Source organism: Podarcis raffonei, chromosome 1, assembly GCF_027172205.1.
Source record: "Podarcis raffonei isolate rPodRaf1 chromosome 1, rPodRaf1.pri, whole genome shotgun sequence".
Lineage (NCBI taxonomy): Eukaryota > Metazoa > Chordata > Lepidosauria > Squamata > Lacertidae > Podarcis > Podarcis raffonei.
In genome coordinates this window covers 125125998-125151383 of record NC_070602.1, presented here as the reverse complement: position 1 = coordinate 125151383, position 25386 = coordinate 125125998, and the positions used below count along the sequence as shown (strand labels likewise).

The 25386-nt window shown below is 43.6% G+C and overlaps 2 protein-coding genes across 5 annotated transcripts in view; both read left to right on the top strand.

The window, feature by feature from the left end:
* The window catches only part of LOC128399517 (aldehyde oxidase 4-like), a 71745-nt gene extending 64803 nt beyond the window's left edge, over positions 1-6942 (top strand). The window contains exons 34-35 of the mRNA XM_053361087.1: positions 432-599; positions 6441-6942. Coding sequence (XP_053217062.1) covers positions 432-599; positions 6441-6494 — 222 coding nt within the window. The 3' untranslated portion in view covers positions 6495-6942. The remainder of the gene's footprint in view (positions 1-431; positions 600-6440) is intronic.
* A 1957-nt stretch (positions 6943-8899) lies between these two features.
* Positions 8900-23810, top strand: BZW1 (basic leucine zipper and W2 domains 1). Of its 4 annotated transcripts, none has more exons than XM_053361167.1 (12): positions 8900-9025; positions 11777-11850; positions 15747-15923; positions 17094-17188; positions 17727-17792; positions 18170-18305; positions 18908-19017; positions 19121-19291; positions 20674-20820; positions 22094-22232; positions 23144-23266; positions 23367-23810. In XM_053361167.1, exons 2-12 carry the CDS (start codon positions 11787-11789, stop codon positions 23396-23398), a joined length of 1260 nt encoding a protein of 419 aa, XP_053217142.1. In that variant the 5' UTR covers positions 8900-9025; positions 11777-11786; the 3' UTR covers positions 23399-23810. The 4 variants fall into 4 exon arrangements, with proteins under 4 accessions (XP_053217142.1, XP_053217124.1, XP_053217133.1 ...); XM_053361149.1 differs by having other exon boundaries at positions 8915-9021; XM_053361158.1 differs by lacking the exon at positions 8900-9025 and adding an exon at positions 9331-9446.
* The last annotated feature ends 1576 nt before the right edge of the window (positions 23811-25386 follow it).

The following is a 25386-nucleotide window of genomic DNA, read 5'->3' as shown; positions in this document are numbered from 1 at the left end:
AGCTGAGGTGTGGTGGTGACACCTTGCAACCATTTGTGAGACAGGAGCTTGCATGCCCACCCAGAACAAGGTGACTAACTATCAACTGGTGATTGGGAAAAAAAATTGTCTAAACCAGGGTTGGCAACCTAAAGCCCATGGACCGGATGTGGCCCAATCACTTTCTCAATCTGGCCGGCGAACGGTCCGGGAATCAGTGTGTTTTTACATGAGTAGAATGTGTCCTTTTATTTAAAATGCATCTTTGGGTTATTTGTGGGGCATAGGAATTTGTTCATTATTTTTTTTCAAAATATAGTCTGGCCCACCACGTGGTCTGAGGGACGGTGGACTGGCCCCCTGCTGAAAAAGTTTGCTGACCCCTGGTCTAAACTTTATGGATCTTCCCTTATCTTTGTGTTCCATCGTTGGTTGTCTTCATCTTCCTACAGGGTGTAGGTGAAGCTGGAGTATTCCAAGCATGCTCTGTGTTTTTTGCTATACGGGATGCAGTGGCTGCCGCCCGGAAGGAAAGAGGATTGCACCGTGTTTTCACAATGGACAGTCCACTGAACATAGAAAGGATTCGCATGGCCTGTGTTGATGACTTTACAGAGATGGTAAATATTTCCTTAAAAACACCACCACCACCTTCTATTTCATTCATTTTGTGCTTTCTTCCTGTTGGCATCCGCAAGACACAGAAAACTGAGGTAGAGAACTGAGGGGCCCAGTATGACTCAGCAGAGCAGAGAACCTAGGAAAAAATGGCTGGAGGACCATCTAGTCTAGTGGGCATAGCCAGGGGGGCCGCTGCCCCCCAAATAAGTAAAAATCAATACAGTAAAACTCTGCTCCCTTTCCCTTATGGGGTATCTAAGAGCCCGTATAGAGTCCTTAAGTAAGTTCTCTATCAGTAGGAGAAGATAACGGAGGCCAACCAGAGAATATTGAGAAGCAAGGCAACTAGTAAGCCTGATCTTTATTAACTGTTGCAACAGGGTGCTCACTACCACATGCAGGAGGCAGGAGAGACCCAGAACAATGGTGCGCAAGCCCTTATATAGACTTTTGAAGTTGCCCACCCTGTAGCCAGAGACCCACCCCCCAAAATCATACATACATCACAGAAGGAGGCGGTCTCCAACAAAATTCGTGTTTGTCAAGATACCTGATAATGGCCATTCCTCTAACTGGGCACCCTGGGCATTCTTTTGTGATGGTAAATACTTAGTTCCTGAATCCAGGTCACAGGCTCACCCTATTCATACTCAAATACGCCCTTAAGACAGGATTTGAGCAAAGAGACAATGGGGAGACTTTCCCATTTCCTTCCTCACTGCAGATAAATATTTGAGGTCAATTTGGGAGAGTCAAAATGGCTTCGGGATTGCTCTCCTGTACTATTTCAAACACGTGGTTTATATGTATGTGTTTGCCTTGTAGATTTATGAACATATGAATTATATGTATGAGACCTTAGAATTCCTATAACACCTAACAAAAGCCTGCTCCCCTAACAAAAATCCTAGCTATGTCCATGCCCTGCCCCCGTTGTACCAGTAAAAAGGTAGCTATTTAAATGTTTTTTTTGTAAATAGAACATATTTTATTTATACCGTATTTTTCGCTCTATAACACGCACCCGACCATAACACGCATGTAGTTTTTAGAGGAGGAAAATCCGTAGGTATGCCACCCGTAGGCATTCCCTCCATAACACGCACAGACATTTCCCCCACTTTTTAGGAGGAAAAAAGTGAGTGTTATGGTGCAAAAAATACGGTAATTATTATAATTTATACAAAATACAATTACATAAAATGATGGGAACATAATGAAATATTGTTGAAGCAGAAAAACATAGAATAATGTAATCATAGAGATGGAAGACGCAGAAGGTCATCTTTCTAGTGCAACCCCCTGCAATGTAGAAAACTCAGCTAAAGCATCCATGACAGATGGTCACCCAACCTCTGCTTAGAAACCCCCAAGGAAGGAGAGTCCAGAACCTCCCGAGGGAGATCCATCTTCCATGTATTATAAAAAAGTTGTTGTTGTTGTTTAGTCGTTTAGTCATGTCCGACTCTTTGTGACCCCATGGACCAGAGCACACCAGGCACTTCTGTCTTCCACTGCCTCCCGCAGTTTGGTCAAACTCATGCTGGTAGCTTCGCGAACACTATCCAACCATCTCGTCCTCTGCCGTCCCCTTCTCCTTGTGCCCTCCATCTTTCCCAACATCAGGGTCTTTTCCAGGGAGTCTTCTCTTCTCATGAGGTGGCCAAAGTATTGGAGCCTCAGCTTCAGGATCTGTCCTTCCAGTGAGCACTCAGGGCTGATTTCCTTAAGAACGGAGAGGTTTGATCTTCTTGCAGTCCATGGGACTCTCAAGAGTCTCCTCCAACACCACAATTCAAAAGCATCAATTCTTCGGCGATCAGCCTTCTTTATGGTCCAGCTTTCACTTCCATACATCACTACAGGGAAAACCATAGCTTTAACTATATGGACCTTTGTTGGCAAGGTGATGTCTCTGCTTTTCAAGATGCTGTCTAGGTTTGTCACCTCTGCTTAGAAACCCCCAGGGAAGGAGAGTCCAGAACCTCCCGAGGGAGATCCATCTTCCATGTATTATAAAAAAGTAAACAACACTTATTTGAGCCCAGTTATTTGATGCAGAGGGAAAAAACCTATTAGATGCGGTCCAAAAGGCACACAGGGAGTTCTGTATACTGTATATGGGAGAATTTTAAAAAGCAAGTGGTTCTCACTGACCTGGTGCAAAAAGTTCTTGTCATCCGGAGGAGCCCTGGTTGCCTAGATAGAGCACTCCCACACACACTTACCTGGGAGTAAGGCCCACTGAAATCAGTGCAGCTTTCTTCTGAGTAGATGCTTAGTTATTTACTAGATGCAAGTCAGCAGCACCAGATGACCCCACTCAGCTCAGCGCTGGAGTGGATTTCACCCCAAGCCTTGCAGAGCCCGGCCCCTCAGCAACATCCAAATGCCCCGATCCACTAGGTGCTGGAGTGGATTGCACCCTGCGCCTTACAGAGTCAGTTCCAGACTGCCACCGGGCCCAGACCAGGCGGTAGCAACAAGTAGCTGTGACTCGCTCAGGGCTACCCATTGCAACCTCACCTCCGTCCGTACCTGACCTGGGAGTTCTGGATTGAGTGGCTACAGGAGCCTCAGCGATTGCCCTCTCCTGCCAGAAACAAACCAGGACTGCTCCAAGAAAAAGCGGGACAAAAAGGAGCACTAGGTCCTGGTGAGCTGCCCTCTTATCTGCATGTGATTGGCCAAGCGGATAGCCAGTCAATCAGGATTTTTAACTTTTTTAAAAAAAAAAGATTCCCCCCCTTCATTGCTCACTTCCCTTTGTGGCCCCTGTTGTAAATAAAAATATGCCCTTTTCCCTTATGGGGTATCCAAGAGCCCATATAGAGTCCTTACATAGGTTCCCTATTGGTAGGAGAAAATAACAGAGGCCAACCAGAGAATATTGAGAAGCAAAGCAGCTAGTAAGCTTGATCTTTATTGATCTGTTGCAACATGGTGCTCCCCTCACTCGCAGGAAAGGAGGAGGACCCCCAAAATTGCTGTGCAAGGGCTTATAAAGACTTTTTGAAATTCCCATCCTGTAGATCAAGACCACCCCCAGAAACATTATGCATATATCACAGAAGGGGTGTAACCTAAGGCCACCCCTCAGATACATCCCACCTACATCACAGAAATTTAAATGTTGTTTTCTCTTGTCCTTGTTTATCTCCTGTCTGGCAGGTTACTTGATTGGATTTCCTGGGGAGCCTGGCCATTTTTTTGTAGTGGTAAAATACTGGTATTTCCTGGGCCAGGTCACAGGCTCACACCTTATTCATATCTTAAATGTGTCCTTAAGACAGGATTTGTGAGGAAAGAGACAATGGGGAGACTTTTCCAGTTTGACCTTGCAGAGAAAACATTTGGTCAGTTTAGGAATCAAAATGGTTCCAGGTTGGCCTTCCTGTGTTGATCTATGTATGTGCGGTTATGAACATTGCCATATATCTAAGACCATAAAATTCCTATCACACCCCCTATTTATTTGTGGCCTCCTAGCCTCGTACTGTGGCCCCCCATTTATACATTTTTCACCTGTGGCCCCCTTGGAATATCCAGATGCCCACAACAATCGGACAGTAAGTGCTTCAAATACTTGAAAGGTGCTAAATAAAGCACTAGGGAGCAGTATTGTAATTTAGAGTCCTGCTCCAAAAGATACAAACTTCAGTCCTGGGATATGACCAGAATCCTACCCTTGCCCTTATTGTAAACAAAAATTGCCCTTTTCCCTTATGGGGTATCCAAGAGCCCATATAGAGTCCTTACATAGGTTCCCTGTTGTAGGAGAGAATAACAGAGGTCAACCAGAGAATATTGAGAAGCAAAGCAGCTAGTAAGCTTGATCTTTATTGATCTGTTGCCACCCTGTAGATCAAGACCACCCCCAGAAACATCATACATACATAACAGAAGGGGTGTAACCTAAGACCACCCCTCAGATACATCATACCATATCACAGAAAAGGCAGTCTTAAAACAGAAATTTGAATGTTGTTTTTCTCCTGTCTTGTTTATCTCCTGTCTGGCAGGTTACTTGATTGGATTGCCTGGGTAGCCTGGCCAGTCTTTTGTAATGATAAATACTTAGTTCCTGGGCCATGTCGCAGGCTCACACCCTATTCATATCTTAAATGTGCCCCCAAGACAGGATCCGTGAGGAAAGAGACAATGGGGAGGTTTCCCACTTTGACCTTGCAGAGAAAACATTTGCTCAGTTTAGGAATCAAAATGGTTCCAGGTCAGTCTTCCTGTGCTGATCTATGTACATGCTTGGTTGGTACGCTTATGAGCATTACCATATATCTAAGACCATAAAATTCCTTTCACACTCTTCACCTTAGTTGCTTCCAGAGCTCAAGATGCTGCACAAGGACAATCAGGTCCAGCCACTCACAATTTTGCGCCATATTATACTATATAATTATTATTACTTATCATTTTCAACAGGGAAGGCGGGGAGGGTGTGTGTCAGAAAACTATAATTGCAAAATAACTTTCAAAGGCTGCTCTTGGAAATATTTGACATCAAGGTTGTAAACCTGTAGCTAATTTCCTGGGAGTGAGCCCCATGGAACTCACTGAGATTTACCGTGCTTCTGTTCTGAGTTTGTATAGGTATGTACAGGTTTGGTCCTTCATATGCATAACAGTTTAAAAGATTTTTTTAAATCATTTTTTATACCTCATAGTAATAGAGATATATGATCTCTGGTTTGAAAAAGGCATTGCAGGAAGTGTCTCCCTTCCTGCTTCTAATGGCTCCCCGTCAAGGCCCCTCCAAAACATTTTGCTGCTGAGGCAAAAGCCAAAATAGTGCTCTCCCCCAACCATGCCTCATTCAATAAATGAAATTGTGTGGTGTTTCTTGTGTGCCTGGTGCCAGAGCAGGCAGGCTCTGAGCATATTCAGGGTACCTCACCACAAGAAAATAAATATGCAGTTATGAAGCTGACTACATTGCACAAGAATTGATGCTTTTGAATTACGGTGCTGGAGGAGACTCTTGAGAGTCCCATGGACTGCAAGAAGATCAAACCTCTCCATTCTGAAGGAAATCAGCTCTGAGTGCTCACTGGAAGGACAGATCCTGAAGCTAAGGCTCCAATACTTTGGCCACCTCATGAGAAGGGAAGACTCCCTGGAAAAGACCCTGATGTTGAGAAAGATGGAGGGCACAAGGAGAAGGGGACGACAGAGGACGAGATGGTTGGACAGTGTTCTCGAAGCTATCAGCATGAGTTTGACCAAACTGCGGGAGGCAGAGGAAGACAGGAGTGCCTGGCGTGCTCTGGTCCATGGGGTCACGAAGAGTCGGACACAACTAAACAACAACAACATTGCACAATGGATGAAGCCTCTGGGTATCCTTTGCTCTTGGGCTTCCAGTATATCAATAAACTCACAGGAGGGAGAAAGAAGTATAATGGGGTATTGAAAGGCATGGGGGCAAATAAACTAACGTACACTAGGCAGAAGACACCCCCCTGTATGTGTGTGTGAACGATTTCACAATTGTAAGTCGCTTTGGTTTGCCCTGAGCAAGATAAAGTGATTAACAAGTTCAATAAATAAATAATAATAACTGTTCGTGCTGCCTATATAGCATGCAGGTATGGAAGCTTGCAAAGTGATGTCTAAAAAAGTTCTGTTAGAGAGGAAAAAACTAAACTACAGTGATTCAATGGCTGAAGTATGTACAGAGCGATATAAACTCGTACCTCACATTTTTCAATGCACTGTAGCTTTCCTCTCATTAAAACAAGTTTTATATTGGTTGATTTTCTTTTATTTCCTAATATGAAATTGCACATAAGAATAGCCCTTCTGTTTCTCTCTCTCATTTTTAGATTCCAAAGGACAAGCCTGGGACCTATAAACCATGGGCTATTGAAGTAGACTAACGTCCTGGTTTTCCGCCAAAGTTTTTTGCTTTTGTATGTTCTTCCTCAGTTGCAGTTGCAGTCTAATCACACACAAGAAGGACAATGATATTAATTTCAGCTGTGCAAGATTTTTAAAAATTACCAATGTACGAAAACAAATCTGTGAATTTCAGCAGGCGTATAATCAAGCATAGACGTCATATAAGGGATAAGAAAATTTAATTCCAAACTGTGAGAATTAGCAACCGTATATCTACATCTGTGATTTGTGTTCATATTGTATTGTAATGGCCATTGACATCTACATCTCTAACTGTAGGCATATAAAATGCTGTAATTAGGTGGCTGCCTACCAGGCACACAGATACACCTCAGCTTTTATTCAGAGGAGTTAGAGAGGGGTGAGATTTGGTTTGGGCTTTGAGGATCATGTGGGTGTAGGGAGAATCATTTAGTAAATGTTAGGGCACAGCTGAAATTAATCCTGGAACTTGCCCAGACTTGGTATTCAATTAACCTTTACTCAGAGTAGACCCACATAGCAATATCTCTTGTTAAGGAAACTGAAAACTGTCATCAGCAGAAAGTGACCACGTGTTGCCAAAGTGCGCTGTGGAGGCGGGCAAATTTTACTTGCAAAATAGGAACAACTCTGGACTACATTGCAAGGCTGTCATAAGCCACTGGTCTGTGTTCCTCAACCTGAACATACCTGTGGTGGTGGTATCAGATCCATAAAAACGGAAGCAGTTAGCTGGTAAAATAATGGTCAAGTACTTTTAAAGCATTAACTGTAATCATTTATTATCCTGTTGATGATCACCTTTGCTCGCATGATGATTTGAGAACTAATAAAAAAATTTTAAAAAATTGTTATTATGAAACTGTAGGAGTCACAATGAATTACTTATTTCATTTTTGTATTTTGCTGTCTCCCCAAGGAGTCCAGAGCAGCCTACATAAGCTCTCCTCACCTCAACACACACCCCAGGTTTTTAATTTTGTCCCTCACAGCACTCAAGAGTCAGGCTAGGCTAAGTGTATGAGATTCACCAGGCATCACCTAATGGGCTCCATGGCCAAGTCAGGATGTGAACCAGGGCCTCCCTGTCTTTGACCTTGCCAGTCAACTTCCCAGTCAGTGCTTGTGTAGTTTATGGCTTTGCAGTTACTGCCATAGAATTTGCTACCCTGCACGGTTTTCTCCTGAATGTTGCAGGCTTAGGGCACAAGCAGATCTCACTCTCGCTGACAAGTGATACCATAATGAAACAAAAGAGATAAGCTGCCACCTATTATGCAATTAATTAATTAATTAGTATACTGCCCATCATCCGTATATCTTAGGGCAGTTCACAACATAAATCCTGTCTTAAATCCTGCACCACGGGAATAATTATTAATAATGATTATGATGATGATGGACAGTTCCGGAAGCGTCATCAGGCAGCCCTGCTTAGGGAAGTTTTTAATATTTAATGCTGTATTGTTTTTAACACTTGATTGGAAGCCGTTCAGAGTGGCTGGGGAAACTCAGCCAGATGGGCGGGGTATAAATAATAAATAACAAATAATAATAATAATATAATTTACAATTTCCTCGCACTAGAAAACCCGACTGCGTTTAAAAGCAAATGAACCTTTGCATATTTTCCCCTCCCCCTTTTTCCTTTGGCTGATGGAAACCGCTACCACCAAATCACAGAATTGTAGAGTTGGAAGGGGTACCCAGGGTCATCTAGTCCACCCCCCGCAATGCAGGAATCTCAAGTAGACCATACATATAGAAACGCGGAAACAATAAAAGTCATAAGCACCATTTATTTATTTTGCAAGCTCTCATTGTTGCGAGACAGACAGACAGACGAAACTTCAAAAGCAAACCAGAAAGTCTGGGCTGCTTCCTCCTACGGTGATAACCACCTGGCCTCCTCCGCCGCTTAAGTCCCCCTACTTCGGCTCAATGGATTGCGCCACGAAGAATCCCGGCCATTCCCGGAAAAGGACGAACCTGGACGCGTCTACTTAGGGAGGGGAAGTGGAAGCGGAGAGCAGAGTCTCGTTTCAAATCCCGCCCAAGGGAACGCAGCCCATTGCAACGTGACGTAGTTCGGGAGGGGGCGAGCTGGACGAGCCCATTTCCGAAACAAACGGGGGTAGGGTAAAACAAACACATTTGCTTCATTTTTAACTTGAACTCCCTCTCTGTATGAGGAAATAACCAAACCCCCCACAATTAAAAAAGACCCCTTTAGGCCTAGCCGGCGTCACGCACTCGACCCTCAGCACGACACACTTTTCTCCCCTGTGTGACGGCTGTGAATAATAGTTCCTTCCCAGCAGGCCTCGCCTCTCTCCTGCCCGTCACCCGCGTGTTCTCGCGTTGTTTCCTCTCCTCGCGGGGGAGGTAGTGTGGGGAGGGGAGTAGAAGAGGAGGAAAAGGGGTGGAGACTTGAAGCCGCTTCAGACCGCCCGCCTTCTCCGTCCTCCGTCGCGCCGCTTAGTCAAGCTCGTGCTCCTTGGACGTTCCTTTCCTGCCTTAAAAGTCGGTGAGGCCCGAGGCGCGCGGCGAGATTGGTAGCTTGGGGAGGTGGGGAGAGAACGCGGCTTGGCGGGCGCTGATTGGGCGGGGAGCGCGGCGCGAGGCTGGCCCGTAACGGCCGCGCTGGCAGGGCCGGTTGCTGGGCCTGCTTCTCCCCTCCTCCTCCTCCTCCCCCCTCCTTTCCCTTCACTCGCCCGCGCCCTCTGGCCCGGCCCGGCCTGGCGGGTAACAAAGCGGCGGCCTCTGTTGGGCAGTGACGCCGCTGAGGGAGGGGGGGACGCGGCTGTGGTGGCGGCGGCGGCCGGGAGGGGCAGCAGCGCGGGACTCAAGCCTAGCCGGGGCGGCGGCGCTAGCGGGAGACTTCCCCCTTCCTTTCCGGGGCCATCGCTTCCAGCTCCTGCAGCGGCCGCCTCCGCCCGGAGGGCTCGGTGGGTAGGCCGTGAGGGAGGGGAGGAGGAGGGCGCCTCGGGTCGGCTGAGGGAAGAGCCTTCCGGGAAAAGGCCCGTTTCCGGCCCAGGCAGCGGCACGAGGCGGGGCAACCCCCCACAAAAAATACATTCACACGGCCTACCCGTGTTTGTAGATGGGGGTGTCTTTCCTGAGGGGGGTGAAGGGTGGGGACACCTCCCGGGGCTGAGTGGGTGGCGCCTGGTGGGGAAGGAGGAGGGGACTCAACGTTTGGTGATGGCATTTTGAAAAGAATTTCTCTCTTTTTTTTAATTAAGTTTTCCATTTTAACAATCCAATCACATCACATTGAATATTCCAAATTGTACAAATACATATCATAAAATCCAAATATTTTGCCAAGTTATAATTTTTTTGTTGGGGGTTCCCAAGTTCAGTAGGGTCCAATCGTCTCATGTTTCTACTGCCTTGAGTGTCAGAATTTCTCAGCCTTTTTGCTTCGGTGCGAGATGATTAGCTGGCACGTTTTCCAAAATCTGTATGCGCTCGTGACTCTTGGTTGTTGTTTTTTCTGGGAGAGACCATGGTGGGGAAAGGAGGAGTTTTAAATACCACGAGGATGGGTGAAATGAGCCCTGTGGATAAAACAGATTTTTGCATCTCTTCCCCCCCCCCCCGCATTTTTTGCAAAAGCGTGAAGGGCGTCTTAAGTTATTGTATTGTATTGATCTTTATTACGGCCATTGGCCCATCACACGACTGTCTTAAGTTATTTTCCTTCTTCTCCCTGGGCACCCTGAATTGATATTCTGTTCTGATGTAACATTATTCCAAGGCACGGGGGGGGGCTTTCCCCTAGCTAAGCAGTAGCCATGGGGTTGCTAGTAAGTTGGGTCCCCTCAAAATCCAAGCCCTGCCACCCCACAAACGTGAAAGAGGATAGCTAGTTTCACTCTGGTTATGCTATATGCTCCCGGAATGCATTCAGGAATTCTGAGAAATTTTAGCCCATCCCCAAAACTTCATTCACACCCCAATACCTAGAAATATGCCAGAGGAATGTTGGCCCTGCCTTGTGTTTTTTACACAGCTATGTTTTTTGGAAGAGCAGGTACTGTAATCCTAAGCACACCTGCTCAGAATCATCCCGTTTTGTTCAGGTGCAGTTAGTTCCAAGGAAGTGGTCATAGAACTACAGCCTTGTTGGGGTATACGGAGTACCACAAATACCCCTTTAAAATACTCGTCTCGTTCTTGTTTACAGTTTAATCTGGAATGAATTCAAGAACAGGGCTTTAAACATTGTGATACTCTTGCTGCTCTGCCTGCCCCCCCAACCCCCCCTTTTCCCTTGAAGCCTTAAATGCAGTTCATGCTTTTGTTTTTTTGTGTTAAGGCTGGATTCTGTACATACAATTAATATGTTTGGACTGAGAGCCTCTCTTTTTACATATAATTATGAAGTCGAGGTGTGAGGGCATAGCCATGTACCCCTTGGCTATCTTGATACTTTCATCTTATGATTCATCTCACTGCAGGCAGTGTCAGGCGACTGGATCTAACCAGCTTAAAATCTATCACAGTGCCCCTAGCCTAGTGTTGCGGTGGGGATTGCACTGAAACAAAAAGATTGCTGCGCCATTTACCCAGCAGTGCTTGGAGCCCACTGACATAGGAAAGGGCCCACAAGAGAACACTTTGTCAGGGAGCTAGTCCTGACTTAATTATGGCCTTACTTGTTTTAGGCAGAGTACTGGTAAAAATCATGAGGTTGGAATCCCCCGATTCCAAGTTAAGTTTGACCCCCAAGTTCATTAACAGGCCTTGATAGGTATGAGTCTCTTGGTCTCAGTCCCAGCGCTCTGATGTGTTGATAACTGCTGGTCCAGTATCAACTACTCGCCTCAGAAGTCAAAGTATTTGGTCTTCAAATCATAGATTCAGATCATGGCAATGCTTGATTTGTTCTAACCATACTGTAGTTGGTTCAGTTTAGATCTTAGGGAAAACTGTGGTAAGAACCAACTGGGAAAGGGAGAAGGGAATTCTTATGCAAGGGGGAAAAGGAGGAAGAAAAACATCATGTTTCTAATCTCTCAGCCCAGATTTACTCAATTTAGGCATCATAGAACCCGAGGTCTGTTATGTATTTTGAAACATAGGAAAAGGTTTGTAAACAGTGTTTCCAAACATTAAAGTAGAAAATAATACTTAAATAAAATAGGAAACCATTAAGATGCATTTTTAGGATGTTGCCAATAGCTGGCAGATGCTTAACTGAAGTCTTCCCAAGCTCTTAGGGATCATCTGCTTAACTGATACATCTTGAAAATTTTGTTTCTTTCCATAGGGTGTCTTTTATGAATAATCAAAAGCAGCAAAAGCCAACGCTATCAGGCCAGCGTTTTAAAACTAGGAAAAGAGGTAAGCCTAATTATATGTATGCTTAATTAAATTGTTTCTGTATTATACAGTTGGACATCTGAGAGAAAGTTTGCTTGTGGTCTGTACTGTGTTTTTGCGCGCATGCACACACACACACACACACACACACACACAGAAAGCTGCATTGACAGTTTGGTGGAAAGTCTTTAGGATTGATCCTTGATCAACTATACCTTCTTTATATTAAGGCAGCTATGTCTTGCATATAATGCAAGAGTGAGAATAGTATCAATAACCCTGTTGTTGTTTTCTTCACTTATCACCTGCTTTTAAAATAAAAATATTTGTTTAAAACAGAAATCTTAATTTTATTAAAGCCAGTGAACTAATGAACCCATTCACCTTTGTCTCCCAGTGACAGGTTTTTAGTCTGTTTAAAAATCACATTGCAGCCTTTGATTTATCTTACACAGATGTTCTCACATACTGAACTTGAACAAAATTATTCACTGTGAGTTGTATCCAGCAGCATCCTAGCATGAGTGAAATAGACTTATGCCCATGCAGCAGGACTTACCCCTTCTTCTCTGTCTAATCCTGTATGCACCCTCCACACCTGCTCTTCACCCAAGGATCACAGGGTGGTTTACAATATCAGATAGTATAAAACCACTAAAATACATACCATAGTAACAAACAAAAAACAACAATCTACACACAGTTTAGAAGGCCATAGATTGGCTCATTAGCCAAAGGCCTTGGAAAAGCAACGGATGCAGAAGTAGCCTTAACCTGTGTATCTGTTCCTTCAGAGGGAATGTAACCCCATCAAGATCAGGCAACCTCCTATCCATCCAGTCAAGAGAACCACCCACTAACAGTGCCTCAATCTTATCTGGATTGAGTTTTAGTTTTTGGCTCTCATCCAGTCCATTATTGAGGCAAGACAATGGTCCAACACATCCACTGCCACAACTGCAGATGTAAAGGAGAAGAAGAGCTGTGTGTCGTTGGCATATCGCTGGCAACATACTCTAAAACTCCGGATGACCCCACTTAGCTGGTTCATGTAGATGTTAAATAGCAGGGGGAATACAATCAAACCCTGAGGAGCCTTACATTGAAGGCTCCATGGGGCCATATGGTATTTGTACCCATGGATACAAATTTTCATGGTTCTTTAATGCCTGGCTTTAGGAGAGATGTTTGTTTTAGATGGGTAGGTGCTATATTTAACTTTTCTTCAAGCCGGTCAACTACGAGCTTTCAAAGGTGTTATGGCTAGGAAAGGGCCTTAATTTTGCCTCTGCACAGGGCGTATATCTCTTGCTACTATGACATATAAATAGTCCAGCCAACTGGCTATGTGGCATGCCAGAAAGCACAGGAATACTAACTTGTGGATAGTAATTATGTTAAGGAGTGTTTGTCTGTTCAGTGTTTCTTCAGTAAAAGGAGAGAAAAGTGTAGCTTTAATGAATTCTAAAGTGAAATGTCGTTATTTTAAAGATTATTTTGGTATGGTTTCAGTTAAATGACTTGTGAAGGTGAAAGCAAATCTTGATCCTATGACTTAAAAGATAAAGCACATGAACTTCTGTGCCAGCATAAAAACATCACAAAATTGATTATTGCCATTGAGCCAGAACCCGGAATCTAATATTTAGAGTTGAGATAGGTCCATGATACAAGGTCTTATTTGAACTCACTTCTGTAATCCATGTTCAACTTTATGGTGGACCTTCCAGCTTTTTTGTTTTGTTTTTGTTAAACCTTTGAAACTGAAGGAGCTGCACACTTCATGTCAGGATGTTCTAGGGAAAAGAGTGTAATCTGCTGTTTAGTACTGCTCTGCTCAAATAAGTGAGAAAGAATGAAACTGAACTGAGTGAAAAAGGTGGAATTCCAATAAACAAATTAGTAGGTGGGTGTGGGATCCGGAAGCAGAAATAGATAAGTACTGTCTTGATCTGCTGAAACATGGTGGGTGAGCTGGAGTGCACACATGACATAATACTGTGGTATTAGTCTTTGGATAACAAATGCTCAGTATCTTGAGGATCAAAGAAAACTGATACCTGAGTTCTAAATGTCATAAGTGAAAGAAGATCCTCTCATATTCATGGAATTTACTTCCATGTAATGTTTTCAGAAGTGGAGTAGCAAGCAATTATAACAACTTTGAATTTCTGTGGGTGGTACTAAAATTTTAGCCCATTATGAATAGACTGCTAATTAATATTTCAGGTGCAGCTGATATTTTGATTGCTTTTTACCAGATATTCTTGGCTTAAGAGAGTGCTCAAACTGACAGCACTTACGGTATGCCAAAAATGATTTTGCTGTGACTGTGGCCCTTAGTTTTCTGTCTGTTGTATACTTCTGGTATCTTACAGTGAGAGTATCTTGTGTTCTAGTACAGATAAGTGGCTTATTTGAAGCTGAGAAGCTGGCCATTCAAAGATCTTTAGGGATATAGCAAATTCATGAAGGCAAGCCCATGAAGTTTGTTTTTTTAATAGATGAGTTTAAAGAGAACTTCTGCAATGCATTCATATGAGGGTTTTTATAGAGAGAACCAGAATGTGATAAAATGGCGAGAGGTAGAAATAGCTCTTGGAACTGCTGGTGAGAGTTAGCTTGCTCAGTAAGAAACTGATTTGTGTCAGAATCCCTATTTAAAGTGAAAGGGAAATACCTATGTTTGTGGAAGATTGAAGCAGACCTTAATGGTTGCTCAGTCATGAACGCTGTACTTATGACTTCCACATCCTGAAAATTGGGCTGGATACTGGTTGATAATTCAGGTAATTATTGTCAATTTACTGGTGCCACGCCAGAAAAAGAAGGGTGTAGCCAAAGGCTGATATGGAACCATTTTATTTTGATCTATAGAACGTGGGTGCTAACTTTTTAAAGCACACTTCTTGACAGAAAAGGGTTTGTTTTGTATTTTGCTAAAAATACCAAACCATATAGCATGCAAAAAGGGGGAAAGCATAGATATTTAAAGGGCCTGGTGATGGGCCTCTCCAAAATGTAATGGAAATCTCCAGTAACTTTTAAAGTGGAAAATGGCCATAATATGCTCCCCTGATGTGCAGTATATTAAATGCCAATCTTCTGTCTCAGCAGTGTGCCATACAGTGTGATAGTTGTCCATATACAAAACTTGTTGTGTTTCTTTGTATTGTGATTATTGAGATGTTTTGGACTACAACTTGCATTAGCCAAATAGCCAACTTGCATTAGCTGGAGGGCAGCTGGCTGGCAAAGGCTGATGTACCAGCAGTATGAACCTGTACAACAAGAGTGAGAGATACTGGGGAACTGGGTTCGGGACTTCACATATACAGAGGCCGTGTCATGCCCCAGTCCTAGAAGGCTCTTTTACCCACTTCTGTACTGTTCTCTAGTGAATTAGCATGATTTGAGTGTCCTACTTCCTGGTCAACCCTGACTCTCGAAGGGTATTTCAAAGAAGAAAGGTTTCCAGCAGTAGGTAATACTGCTTTAGAGTTCGCTTGCTTTCTTCTTGTTTCCTGCTTGGCAGGGGGTTGGACTCGATGGCCCTTGTGGTCTCTTCCAACTCTATGATTCTATGATTCAAGTTTGCTGTCATCATTCACAATATCAGTAAAGAAAAATCCTTTTATCTTGTTCTGTGAACCACTCTGAGACTTCTGGGTATAGGGCGGTATATAAATTATAATAGTAATAATAGTAATAATAAATTTTATCTGGCTCCACTATTTTTTCCAACTCCCAGCCTGAATTTAACTGCCACTTTGTTGTGTGTGTGTTATTTGTACCCATATAATTTGTTGTGATGAATTTCATTGATTGAACTGTATACCTACTTTGCGGCCACTCTCTGTATTAAAAAACAGTGTAATAAATAGTACTATGTTCACAAAATATTTTATTTATTGCAGATGAAAAAGAGAGGTTTGACCCCACTCAGTTTCAGGACTGTATTATTCAAGGTTTAAATGAAACTGGCAGTGACTTGGAAGCAGTAGCAAAATTCCTTGATGCTTCTGGAGCAAAACTTGATTATCGCCGCTATGCAGAGACACTCTTTGACATTCTGGTGGCTGGTGGAATGCTGGGTAAGTGACCTTAAGAGGGGGTTTTTGGTTTAGAAGTGTGCCTGTGTATTTGCATGGTTAGATCTTAAAACTAACCAACCATTCATTGGTCATGATCTCAGTTGCTACTGATTATGCAGCCTCTGTACCCTCAAGAATATAATAATAATTAATAATAATAAATTTTATTTATACTCCGCCCTCCCCAGCCAAGACCAGGCTGAGGGCAGCTAACAACCAATAACAAAAACAAGCTGATTGAAATACAACTTAAAAAACAAGATTAAAATACAACATTAAAATGCAGCCTCATCACAGGAGGAGAAAGGAAAAAATAAAGAGGGGGAGGGAATCAAATTGATTCCAAGCCAAAGGCCAGACGGAACAACTCTGTCTTACAGGCCAGGCGGAAAGAAATCAGATCCTGCAGGGCCCTGGTCTCATGAGGCAGAGCGTTCCACCAGGCCGGAGCCAGTGTTGAAAAGGCTCTGGCTGAGGCTAATCTAACTTCCTTAGGGCCCGGGACCACTAGGGTGTTGCTATTTATGGACCTTGAGGCTCTCCGTGGGACATACCGGGAGAGGCGGTCCCGTAGGTACGAGGGTCCTAGGCTGTGAAGGGCTTTAAAGGTCAAAACCAGCACCTTAAATCTGACCCTGTACTCCACCGGGAGCCAGTGGAAAAGCACTGGGTGAATATGCTCCCATGGCAGAGACCCCGTGAGGAGCCTCACTGCAGCATTCTGCACCCATTGGAGTTTCTGGGACAGCTTCAAGGGCAGCCCCGTGTAGAGTGAATTACAGTAGTCAAGCCTGGAGGTGATATAATAGCATTAGACCTCTTTTCTCTGTGAAGGGCTTCGCAAAACACAGAAGTGACGTAGTATCTTATGGTACCTGTTAACAACTGATGATCCAGTTCAAATTTAGGAAGATGAAAGCTTATAGTCAGCCTTCAGTGTTTTCCTGAAAAACTAGCATCCCTGTAAAAAAGTGGGGCTCCTAATTCTTAGCACCGGGAAAGATTTTTATCTTGCTCCATTTGCCATTGAACTTTAAATAGTTGGTTTTTACTTTCTGTTGATTTACTTCACATTGCATTGTATTAAACTTAAATGCTGTTCTAACTAGTGAAAGTGATCTTAGCCAATGTTAGCTTTTCTTGTAAAACTAAACACCAATTTCTCAATAGCCCCAGGTGGTACACTGGCAGATGACATGATGCACACAGATGTCTGTGTGTTTGCAGCACAGGAAGACCTAGAAACGATGCAAGCATTTGCTCAGGTTTGTTTTGTTGGTTTTTTAAAAATGGCTTTTCTTGATTCTACCTCCCAGCAATATAAACATCCACAAAAAAGCAAGATTGCATGTATAAGGAGTTCGTGATTGAGCTCAACAGGAATTGTTGAGGGCTTAATTGCTGAGGGATACCTGCTAGCACTGACCAGAGCCGGAGCAGTGATAGGCACAGCCAGAGACAAAAGTGTTCCGGATTATTGGAGGGGTGGGATTTCCTTATCCTCAAGTCAAATAATAAGGAAAAAAGTTTTTTTTAATCAGTTGATTTTATCAGGTAAAAATACTGCTTTCTTCTAGTTGTTCTGAAATTACATAGAGAGGGGGAAAGCCTGTCAAACTGAGGAAATTGACAGAAAGTTACTGCTGGGATGCAAAGATTCTGGGGAATCCCCTTGCTGGGGAAGATTCTGAAGGCGCTGGGGGAACATAAAATGAAAGCAGGACTGCATATGGCCCCTAGATATCAGGTTGCCCACCTTTTCTATGAAAACTATAGTCTTAATTGCTAACATTTGTCTTTTAGGTCTTTAACAAGCTGATCAGGCGTTACAAATACCTGGAAAAAGGCTTTGAGGATGAAGTCAAAAAGGTATTACAAGTTGAAACTATTTTTTGGACCATGGCCTTATAGATTTGTGTGTTACTATTTAGCAAAACATTTAGCCTGCATGTGCACAGCTTCCTTGGCTAGTCACTTAGGGCCTGAAAAAAAGAATAATTTCTGTCCCATTTATAAAAGTTTCATTTTCTGGTTACCTGGAGGGTATAGTTCTCCATGGGCATCAGAGTAAGTGGCTTTGCAAAAACTTCGTGTAAGACTTTAGTCATTATAATAAAAATTCTGCAAAAGGGAGTCTTACTCTTGTTTCCAGTGATACATTCCTTTATATTTCATGGTAACATTCATAAATGATTTCAGTACTTCGCTTGTTTCAGAGTGTTGACTATGCCTTTTACCCTTTGCAGTTGCTGCTATTCTTGAAAGGTTTTTCAGAGTCTGAGCGGAACAAACTGGCCATGCTGACGGGTATTCTTCTGGCCAATGGGACACTTAATGCGTCAATTCTCAACAGTCTATATAATGAGAATCTAGTTAAAGAAGGTAATGGTGGTAAACTATTTTGGAAGTGTTCCCTGTCTGTTTTGATATTTAGAGGTGTATTCCTGCACAGTGTGTTAGGTTTCTCTTCACCAGTGGAAGTCCTGTCCAACCCCAGTTCCTAGCATATAAGTATTTTTCTCAGAATTTTATACTACAAGACCCAGATTTTTTTTAAGATTCACAGGTTGAAGTAGGTACTAGGTAACAGACTCTGCATTTGTTTTGGTTATAGTGAAGCAAAACCCTAACCATTTAATCATCTAATGTGACCTTTGCACGTCCAGTGAGAGTGCTAGAAAACCTTTCCTCATGAAGCCAGTCAGGAAGTGATACACAAAGAACGATTTCATTATCAAAATCTGCTAACAGTTTGAGACAACAAAGCCACCTGTGTTTTTATATGCTAACCTGTGGCCTACAGATGTAGATGGACTACAACTCCCATCATTCTTGACCATTGGCCGTGCTCTATGGGACTTATGGGAGTTGGGAAGCCAATCACGTCTGGAGGGCCTATTGTAAGTCACATCTGATAGTAGGACAGTATTAAGCAGGACACCTCTTCAAGAGTATTAAAAGTAACCATACAACTCCTCATGCAGGTGTTTCAGCAGCCTTTGCAGTAAAACTGTTCAAATCATGGATAAATGAAAAAGATATCAATGCAGTGGCTGCTAGCCTTCGTAAAGTCAACATGGACAACAGGCTGATGGTAAGTAAATAAGATAATCTGTTTTTGGTGCTGAAAATGAAGTAATTTGAAATGTGCAACGTTTTTTAAAGTGCACCGCAAATAATCAATATCAATGTTTCAGGAACTCTTTCCAGCCAACAAGCAAAGCCTTGAACACTTCACAAAATACTTCACTGATGCAGGATTAAAGGAACTCTCTGAATACGTCCGGAACCAGCAGTGCATAGGGGCTCGTAAAGAACTGCAGAAAGAACTTCAGGAGCAGATGTCACGTGGGGATAACTTTAAGGATGTAAGTCCATTGGTTTCCTCTGCTCATAGCTTATGAGCCTCTTTGGTCTCTAATACTCTTGTTTCATAACTTTGGCATCTGCCATGGCAACTAAGGAATGTGAAAGTAGCTTGGTTTTCTAGCTGTTTCAGTTGCTGTAACAATTTTTGCTGTTATAATATTTTCTTTCCAAGTTTGTTTGGCGAATTAACATTGCACTAATGTCCGCACAATGTAAAATGCTGACAGCAAGGTGGGAAGTATGAAACCTTGTTTAATAATTTTTTTAATAACTGCAGATAATTATGAAAATAACGATAATGTTCAGGAACAGTTAAGCATGCTCACATATACGTTTGTACCTGTTCAGGCTATAGCCTTTTCACCTGTGAATAATGCTCTTGTGTTTATCACATTTGCATCCTACAAGGAGTCCAGGAAAGCATGCATTGGGTTATCTTGATCTGTGCAGTAAGCCCTGTGAAGAAAGCTGGTCTGCAAGATGGTGACGTTCTCCAAGGCCACCGCCCAGGGAGCTCTGTGATTGAACAGGGATTTGATCCCTTTTCCTTGGCAAGGGTTTGGGACACAGCTGGCTGGTTTCACCTTGCTTCCTAAGGGCTGGTTGTTGTTGCTGCAGTGCACAAACCATAGGTGTTTTAGGACTAGAGCTCCCACCATCCCCCGGCAGCATAGCCATTGATAGCTCGTGGTAGCTGGGGATCCAAGCAATTTGGAGGGTGGAAGGCTACCATAGTTGGGCTGCCCAGTTTCTGTGCTTGCTTTGCATGATCAATGAGAAATGTATTAACATTTTATATTCTAAAATGGGGGTGGGGAAGGAGCAGCAAGATGCCTGTGTCTATGGGCAGAAACTGTAGAAAGAAATGGGATAATGGCTGTTCGCACCTTGAGCTGTGTCTTGAATTTCACATTCTGAGTCTTGACAGAAATGTCTTAAAAGGTGGTGCACAATGTACCCTCCCTGTGAGAAGTGAGGTTACAGGGAACCAGGCAGAGGGCCTTCTCGGTAGTGGCACCTGCCCTGTGGAGCACCCTCCCATCAGATGTCAAGGAAATAAACAACTATCTGACTTTTAGAAGACATCTGAAGGGAGCCCTGTTTAGGGAGGTTTTTAATGTTTGATGCTTCATTGTGCTTTTAATTCTGTTGGGAGCCGCCCAGAGTGGCTGGAGTATAAATGATAAGTAGTAGTAGCAGTAGCAGCAGTAGCAGTAGTAGTTATTACTCAAGGGCGGTGCCAAGTATTGTAGCATTTACTGCTTGGGTAGAACAAAGCTAATCTCTAGGCCCAAGGAAATCCATATCTGAAAATCTAAGCAAAGCTTGTCAATACACGTGCAAGAATGTTATGTAACACTCCCTGGAATTGCTTGTCTAGATCATCTTGTATGTCAAGGAAGAGATGAAGAAAAACAACATATCAGAACAGACTGTGATAGGCATTATCTGGTCCAGTGTAATGAGCACTGTGGAATGGAACAAAAAAGAGGAGCTAGTAGCAGAACAAGCCATCAAGCACTTGAAGGTATTTGTATGTTCATTTTTTAAAAAGTATATCATATAAGCAAACTTCTGTGGGTCCATTGCCCTGCCGGCATGGGTGCAAAGTCCACATGATCATTCCCTCTATATCCAGCTGAGTTTTCAGGTGCTCATGCAGATGTCATGTTAGGGGTAACCCTGAGGTTTGCAGACAAATCAAATGAATATTTTTTTTTTAATGATTGTAGCTGGGGTTGTACATAAATGTGTCTCCCACCACAACCCCCCCCCCCAAAAATAGGAGAGCGGGAAAGCCCCAAACAGGCCAATATGGGACTGAACCTCCTCAGTGGGCACAGAATGTGCACTGGACAGTAGGACAGGGAATGAAAGCTAGTGGCTAGAACTCCGAAAAAGAAATATTCTACGCTGCATAATGTTGTACGGTCCCAGTCATAATACTGCATTGCCAATCTTGATATGCAGAGAATAGGCTGCATAAAAATGAGAACTAGATTTTTCAAATGGATTCTCTTCATTTTTCCTGATTTAATATAAGCTTATCTCATTCAGTGTAAGCCCGTGGAAAGTGTACCCTGAATGCCACAATGTAGGGCTCACATTCTTCCTAAAATGTTGAGTTCCTGGATTTCGAAAAATCTTACTTTGTCTGTAAAAGAAAATGGAAATCACTAATAGCCGACTTGGCGGTGCATGGTTCTAAGACTGGGGTGGGGAACCTTGAGCCCTCCAGAAGTTGCTGGACTATAATGCCCATGAGCGCCCGCAAATGTGGCCAGGAACAATGAGAAGCTGCAGTTCAGCAACAGCCAGAGGACAAAAGGTTCATTCAATGGAAGTCTGTGGGAAGTCCTCTTAGAAGTTCCCAGACAGCTGGTTTTTGCTGTCAGGATTTTTTCCCTTCATGAAAGAGGCATTTTTTGGCAGCGGGGTTTGAAAATGTACGTGTCCATTTTAGGACAAATTACGTGTTGGTGATTTCTGATAAGCCCAATTTTAAGCTGTATTCTGGTGTATGCTAGCTTGTGCATAACTAATAGGCAAAACATTATTATTTATTAAACTTGTATACCACACTTCAAACTTGTATACCACACTTCAAAGATCACATGGCGGTTCACAACATAAAAAAACAAAATGAAAGCACAAAATATGTAATACAAAAAACAACCACCCATAACTCCCTCTCCAACACATTTTAAAGGCACATTTATGGAGAACTGGGAAGCTGTTGATCAGAATAAAAGCGTGTGTGGGTTTTTTCCTGTACGTAACTGTTCTTATAATCTTCACAGCAATACAGCCCTCTTCTTGCTGCCTTTACAACCCAAGGTCAGTCTGAACTGACTCTGTTGCTCAAGATTCAGGAGTACTGTTATGACAACATCCACTTCATGAAAGCCTTCCAGAAAATAGTGGTGCTCTTCTACAAAGGTAATGGTTTAACACTTAGTCATGTGCAAAAGAAGAGAGAACACTCAAGAGTTTAACATTTTAACTCTCTTTAATTCATTTTAACTACTTAAGCTGTAGCTTCTGATGCTTATCAGTAAAGTCTTAATCTTAAAGAAGAAAGCTGCAGCCCATAATTCCATTATGCCAGTTGAAAAGGGTCATAGTCTTCTGCCCACAATAGTGTTAACAGAACCCCTACATTTTGAGATGTAGATGAGTATCCTGTTGATGAAAATAGGGTGTCCTAATGAGACTTCAAGGGATGCGGGTGGTGCTTTGGGTTAGACCACAGAGCCTAGGGCTTGCCGATCAGAAGGTCTGCGGTTCAAATCCCCGCAACGGGGTGAGCTCCCGTTGCTCGGTCCCTGCTCCTGCCAACCTAGCGGTTTGAAAGCATGTCAAGGTGCAAGTAGATAAATAGGTACCGCTCTGGCGGGAAGGTAAATGGCGTTTCCGTGCGCTGCTCTGGTTCACCAGAAGCGGCTGAGTCATGCTGGCCACATGACCCGGAAGCTGTATGCCAGCTCCCTCGGCCAGTAAAGCGAGATGAGCACCGCAACCTGAGTCACCCGCGACTGGACCCAACGGTCAGGGGTCCCCTTACCTTTTTAATGAGGCTTCAGTTCCAAAGATGTGATTGAGCAACATATAAAATGTATTGCTTGATGAACTGGTCAAGTCTAGTGGAATTTACAGCCCAAACAATGCTAAGAGCACAGAGCATGAGGAACGTGGCTTGGCAAACTTACTGGTGGTTTTTTTTTAGAGAGTTTGCATTTAAGCACTTCTGTGCTTTGAAAACACATGGTTTGACTTGGCACCTGTTTTCTAAACTGTGCTGCGTGAAGGTATAGACACTGCTTCCCCTAACCCCACTTTGTTTTCAACAGCTGAGGTTCTAAGTGAAGAACCCATCCTGAAATGGTATAAAGATGCACATGTTGCCAAAGGAAAGAGTGTCTTTCTGGAACAAATGAAAAAGTTTGTAGAATGGCTCAAGAATGCTGAGGAAGGTGAGTAAGCCTGATGCAATTCCGCTTTGCTTACTGTGCATTCATTTGAATAAGTTTACAAAGTGTTCTCATGCTGGAATACTTGTTTGTTTTCTTTCAGAATCTGAGTCTGAAACTGAAGAAGGTGACTAAGTTGTCAAAAACAGTAAAGCAAACAGGAGCAGTAGATAAAACGTCATGTCTTTGTGTCCTGATTCTTACATCCTACCTCCCTGTATCAAGCATGATATAAGGGCTCTCATGGCAAATTTATGTTTGTGTTTTCTATGGTCATTAGAGAACACCAGATTTAGGTTTTTAAAACCATGTGTTAGTAGCTTACAGGAGCTATAGATTTGATTCTAACATTGCATTAGTTTTTTGAGTTACCTTCTACCTCCTGTATTTTCTACTGTAACATAATTTAAGGCCTTCCACAACTTAAATTCATTTTATCCCTGGGTTTTCTATAAAAAAAAGTTTACAAGTAGACATGATTTGGAAAAATGAAATTTGTTATAAAAATTCTGTTTGCAAATTAAACTGTACAAGTATCCAAAGTAAAGAGGCCATACTTGTGTAATTTTGTGTGAAAGATAACTAGATCCAAGCAAGAGTGATGGGATTCCTAACATCACATCATTCCCTGTTCATAATACCATTGCAATTTGCAGTCACTAAGCTCAGTATTTAAACTACAGTGGTACCTCGCAAGACGAATTTAATTCGTTCCACGAGTTTTTTCTTCTTGCGAGTTTTTTGTCTTGCGAAGCACGGTTTCCCATAGGAATGCATTGAAAATCAATTAATGCGTTCCTATGGAAACCGCTTGCCGGGCTGGGGGTGCGGAGAAGGGCTTTTCTCCCCACTGCAAGCCTTCAGGACAGGTCCGGGAACAGAGGGGAAGGTGCGCTGCGCTTCTCCTCTGTTCCCGGAGCTTGCGGTGCTTCCGGTGAGGAGAAAGGCTTTCCTGCCCACCGCCAACATTCAGAACAGCATTCTGAATGTTGGCGGTGGGAAGGAAAACCCTCCTCCCACCGCAAGTCTTCAGGACAGGTCCGGGAACAGAGGGGAAGGCGCGTTGCGCTTCTCCTCTGTCCCCGGACCTGTTCTGAAGGCTGGCAGTCCACCGCCAGCCTTCAGAACAGCCACCCGAAGGCTGGCGCGGGGAGAAGGGCTCTCCGCCCCACCGCCAGCCTTCGGAGGAGCCTTCCAAAGCCTGGCGGGGGGAGGTCTCTCCGCCCCACCGCCAGCCTTCGGAGGAGCCTTCCGAAGCCTGGCGGCGGCGGGAGGTCTCTCCGCCCCACCGCCAGCCTTCGGAGCAGTCTTCCGAAGGCTGGCGGGGGGAGAAGGTCTCTCCGCCCCACCGCCAGCCTTCGGAGGAGGTCCGAGGACAGTGGGGAAGACGCGCTGCGCTTCCCCGCTGTCCCCGGAGATTTCCCTATGGGCTTTCGTCTTGCGAAGGAAGCCCATAGGGAAATTCGTCTGGCGAAGCACCTCGAAAAACGGAAAACTCTTTCTTCTTGCGAGTTTTCCGTCTTGCGAGGCATTCATCTTGCGAGGTACCACTGTACGCTCTTTGCCTTCAGCTTCCTGGTTCTGGTGTTCTTGCAGTCTTAAGCAGATCCTTGCACAATTTATATTCTCTTTGAAAAATGTATTTTTCTGCCTTGCTGTTAGTTGGAAACAGAATGAACAGATGCAGAGGTTCAGCCTCTCAAAAACTGTTTGCGTTGACCATTTTTGAGCAATGTTGTATACTACTTTTTAGCTTGTAGTAAACCAAGTCCTCAAAAATTAATGAACGTGGCTAGGTTATGTCTAGTGGGTCTACAGTGGTGCCTCGCAAGACGAAAAGTATCTGTTCTGCGAGTCTCTTCGTCTAGCAGTTTTTTGTCTTGCGAAGCAAGCCCATTGATGGATTAGTGCTATTAGCGGCTTATCAGCTAAGCGGCTTAGAAAAAGGGGGGGGGAAGGGAAAAAAACCCGCAGGAACTCGCAAGACATTTTCGTCTTGCAAAGCAAGCCCATAGGAGATTTGTTTTGCGAAGCACCTCCAAAACAGAAAACTCTTTCGTCTAGCGAGGCATTCGTCTTGCGGGGCACCACTGTAGATTATTATATGAGTCTACTTTTGAGTA

Coding starts and splice junctions, on each gene's coding strand:
- BZW1 (XM_053361167.1), top strand. CDS start 11,787: ATGAATAATCAAAAGCAGCAAAAGCCAACGCTATCAGGCCAGCGTTTT. Junction 18,306..18,907: donor TGAGAATCTAGTTAAAGAAG/GTAATGGTGGTA, acceptor CTCCTCATGCAG/GTGTTTCAGCAGCCTTTGCA. Junction 23,267..23,366: donor GCTCAAGAATGCTGAGGAAG/GTGAGTAAGCCT, acceptor GTTTTCTTTCAG/AATCTGAGTCTGAAACTGAA.